Source organism: Triticum urartu, chromosome 2A (genome assembly GCF_056163025.1).
Source record: "Triticum urartu cultivar PI428250 chromosome 2A, HENAU_Tu73, whole genome shotgun sequence".
NCBI lineage: Eukaryota > Viridiplantae > Streptophyta > Magnoliopsida > Poales > Poaceae > Triticum > Triticum urartu.
In genome coordinates this window covers 717,624,446-717,628,643 of record NC_141874.1, presented here as the reverse complement: position 1 = coordinate 717,628,643, position 4,198 = coordinate 717,624,446, and the positions used below count along the sequence as shown (strand labels likewise).

The 4,198-nt window shown below is 52.5% G+C and overlaps 1 protein-coding gene across 1 annotated transcript; it reads left to right on the top strand.

Annotated features, from left to right (window-relative positions):
- The first annotated feature begins 1,272 nt into the window (after positions 1 to 1,272).
- LOC125540022 (putative isoaspartyl peptidase/L-asparaginase 2) lies at positions 1,273 to 3,946 on the top strand. Its single transcript, XM_048703592.2, has 2 exons — positions 1,273 to 1,670; positions 3,129 to 3,946. Exons 1-2 carry the CDS (start codon positions 1,275 to 1,277, stop codon positions 3,732 to 3,734), a joined length of 1,002 nt encoding a protein of 333 aa, XP_048559549.1. The 5' UTR covers positions 1,273 to 1,274; the 3' UTR covers positions 3,735 to 3,946.
- Positions 3,947 to 4,198: the final 252 nt, after the last annotated feature.

Sequence of the window (4,198 nt, the reverse complement as noted above, 5' to 3'; positions counted from 1 at the left end):
CGACTGGTTTGGCACTGCACTTGATTTGAGGGCTGACGATCTTGCATAATTCGGCAATTCCTGCACATCTGATTTGTTGTGATCTCGACAGCAATTTCACCCGGGAAATGAATCGGGCTATCGAAGTTGGTTTACGGGATCGTCAATAATAGGAAAGTTAATCCTGGGTGTTAAAAAGGGTAGTAAGTAAGTAGAATCTTCACGGCGCCCCCACAAGATTAGGTGATAATTTCGGCGCAAAGATTCCATCGCCATCGTCGCGTGACCTGTGCGCATCTCGTGGTGGATTCTCCTGCAGTTTGTGCGCTCTAGCTTGTCTGGATTACAAAGGGGAATCGACCCACCGGGATCTTCTGCGCCGGCAGCCATCACAGCAGCAACGTAACGCTTGCTCGGTGGTTGGTCGCAGCCGGCGGCCGGCGGCCGAACTAACAGCTGCTTGGTCGATCTTTAGCATTGACCCGATGTTTGTTCTAGGACTAGTAGTACATGAATGCATATTTTGTGGGGCTTATTGGAGTAAATTCACCGGAACGACATATAGGTAGATAAATCGATCTGAGGTACTGAATCTTCCTCTTGACTTGTATTCACTTTTACCATGAACTTGCCTTGCTCGTTTTGTCCTAGGAGCAAACTCTGGTGCTAGGTAAGGTAATTGACCTGCACCAGTAGAAACCAACGAAATGCCCTGCCAATGCCGTACAAAGATTTCGCAGCCTCTGGCATTAAGCTGCCGAATCCATTTATTTACTGCTTCCATTTGCTGGCGAAACTCATTTGGTAGCTTTACAGGTGCACCTTTTCCACACGCATCTATTTCCTCCGTTCGGAATTACTTGTTTCCGATATAGATGTATCTAGAACTAAAATACGTTATAAATGTATGTAAAAACTAAAATACGTCTAGATATATGTATTTCTGCGACAAATAATTCTGAACGGAGGGAGTACGAGGAGCGACGGTCATCAAATCCCGCCCTGCATGCAGTACCGGATACCGTTCCGTTTCGGAGCCAAGAATGAATCCCGCTCCTTACCGGACCCAAGATTCTTTAAACGTCCGGAAGAGCCTCCCCTCCCACCCTCGCTCCCCCTATAAATACCCCGCCCTCCCACCTCCCATCCTTCATCTCCAACACACCCGAGCCAACAGAGGAACAAGAAAGAGCAGAGCATCACGTGGCCGTAGCGAGAGAGAGAGAGAGAGATCCAAGTGCCTACAAGGCTAGCACCTAGCACACCACCGCAGGTCCGCAGCACCAACAGCACGCATGGCGCGCTGGGCCATTGCCATCCACGGCGGCGCGGGCGTGGACCCCAACCTGCCGGAGCACAGGCAGGAGGAAGCCAAGCGGGTGCTGGCGCGGTGCCTGCAGGTCGGCGTCGACCTGCTGCGCGCCGGCGCCGCGGCGCTGGACGTCGTGGAGGCCGTGGTGCGCGAGCTGGAGACGGACCCCTGCTTCAACTCGGGCCGGGGTTCCGCGCTCACCCGCGCCGGCACCGTCGAGATGGAGGCCAGCATCATGGACGGCCACGGCCGCCGCTGCGGCGCCGTCTCGGGGGTCTCGACGGTCCGCAACCCCGTCTCCCTCGCCCGGCGCGTCATGGACAAGTCGCCCCACTCCTACCTCGCCTTCGACGGCGCCGAGGATTTCGCACGCGAGCAGGTAATTAATCCTAAGATTACCCTCGGTTAATTCTGGTTCCTACCAAAAAAATGCACCCCACTCAAGAAGGAATGCATAAACTGCCTGCATGGCGATCTAATCAACATATATCAGGACGGTAATTAACATTTTTAAATTGAAAGTTCACGTGACGGAACGGACGGAGTAGTATGGCATGCAGCCGCACTTTCTCGAGACACGTGTCGATGACGTGTGGGGCACTGTGGTGCGGTACACCATGAGTGCACATCTGCATGCAGCTAGCTTGCACGGGAAAGACCGTTCCTTCCAGACACGGATTTTCATTTGGGTAAACATGGCATACATACATGTAGCTTATCTGAGCTAGCTTTTCGTGCATGTATGTATGTATGTATGGGGCACTGGGGTTAAGATACAGCTTGCTCAGCACAGCAAGTTAAGAAAATGCACGTGCGTGTATCCCTTTCGTCCCCTGCTCTGTGGAGAAATGTGTGGACCAAGTAGCACTGCGAGTTGATTTCACATCCAGCTCAAAGCAACACCAACGTAACCTGTCTGTCTACGGCTTGCTATTGGTAGTCATGTGCACTTCCATTCCAAATTACTTGTCGCAATTATGCATGTATCTAGATGTATTTTACTTTTATATACATCCATTTCTGCGACGAGTAATTTGGAACGTAGGGGCTACTATAGAGGAAGTACATGATATCATGATGCAAATAGATGAACTTTTCATTTTGAGTAAGAATCAAAGGGATAAGAAAACATGTGAAAAGCGAAGGGAAAAAACATGGGTCTCGTGGTGGCACCAGCCGCCTCGCACCTACCAAAACCATGCATCTACGCACCTTCACGATATCTCCATGCCTCTCCAACTTAAATGTGTCCTCTGCTATTAAAATTCTACTAAGCCTTAAAGTTTTCAGTCAAGATCGTGCATAGCAGCCGCACAAAGGAATCCATCTTGTCGCATGCAGGAAAGAAAATGGGCCGATGCATGTGCATGATTTTCTTTGTCGTGGCCGGCACATTTTTTAGTTAAATTATTCAAAACGAACAGTTAGCTAATCAAATCAAGCAGTGGCGGCCAATAGGAATCTCGTGACAGATCCATGAACCTAGGATGGCTACTGTAAGCCTCTGTTTCTGCCGCCAAAACTTGTGCACGGCATCGCCTACTCCCTGTGCACCACTCGTGCCGTGTGGTGGGCAGCCGTGGCATGGATTCCTTGCCGGATCTCGTGCCGACCCGCCGGGACCAGGCCACTTGCTCCCCGTCCGACGAATCCGTCGTCCGTACATGGTCCACCACCCCCGACCATCATGTGACAGCAACTGGATCTGATTCCGTGATTCTCGTGGCCCCAATTTAAACGAATCTGCGATCTTTATATGCATCCAGAGTTAATCGGGATTAAACACAGATTAATTGTTGAATGCGAAAAAATTGATCTGATTTTGATGTGTTTGCAGGGCCTAGAGGTTGTGGACAACAGCTACTTCATCACGGAGGAGAACGTGGGCATGCTCAAGCTCGCCAAGGACGCCAACACCATCCTCTTCGACTACCGCATCCCGCTCGCCGGCGCCGACACGTGCAGCGCGCTGGCGGCGGCGTCGGAGAACCGCAATAACAACGGCATGGTGATGAACGGGCTGCCCATCAGCATCTACGCGCCGGAGACGGTGGGCTGCGCGGTGGTGGACTCCAACGGCTTCACGGCGGCCGCCACCTCCACGGGAGGGCTGATGAACAAGATGACGGGCCGCATCGGCGACTCGCCGCTCATCGGCGCCGGCACCTACGCGTGTGGGCACTGCGCCGTGTCGTGCACCGGCGAGGGCGAGGCCATCATCCGCTCCACGCTGGCGCGGGACGTGGCCGCCGTCATGGAGTACAAGGGGCTGCCTCTGCAGGAGGCCGTAGACTTCTGCGTCAAGGAGCGGCTCGATGAGGGGTTTGCGGGGCTCATCGCCGTGTCCGGCACCGGCGAGGTCGCCTACGGGTTCAACTGTACCGGCATGTTCCGGGGCTGCGCCACCGAGGACGGCTTCATGGAGGTCGGCATCTGGGAGTGAGCAAGCAAGTGCGTGGAGTCGCGGTGGCCGCTCTGAACGTTCGTGTGTCTGCATCTGGCCATCCTGCGATTGCCATGTGGTTCTAGTCTGGGATCCTGATTTAGTAGCAGTAGTAGTGGATCGAGGATTGGGGATTGGAGGAATAATGATGATGATGACGATTGTGGCAGCCGTGGAAAATAAAAATGTGAAAAGTTCTATGGCTTCTGAAATTACCTGTCTTGTTCAGCTCTCACTCTTCCTGAATCCTTCTTCAGTCTAGAACGTGTGTTACACGCAGTCTGGAGTAGTGGCATGATATTCTTCTTTTGCTCTGTAGCAAACGAACGAGAGTGAGACTACTTCTTTTCAGTGAGAGCTTGGCCGAACTTTATGTGCTAGCAAATTAACTTTCCGGCCTGTGTAGTCCCGCAAAAAAAAAAACTTTCCGGCCTGAGTACTACTCTTCATATGAAGAAACAAGG

What these genes read in the sequence shown, in the direction of transcription:
- LOC125540022 (XM_048703592.2), top strand. Translation starts at nt 1,275, where the DNA reads ATGGCGCGCTGGGCCATTGCCATCCACGGCGGCGCGGGCGTGGACCCC. An exon ending in AGGATTTCGCACGCGAGCAG is followed by an intron (nt 1,671 to 3,128) that starts GTAATTAATCCT and finishes ATGTGTTTGCAG; the next exon opens with GGCCTAGAGGTTGTGGACAA.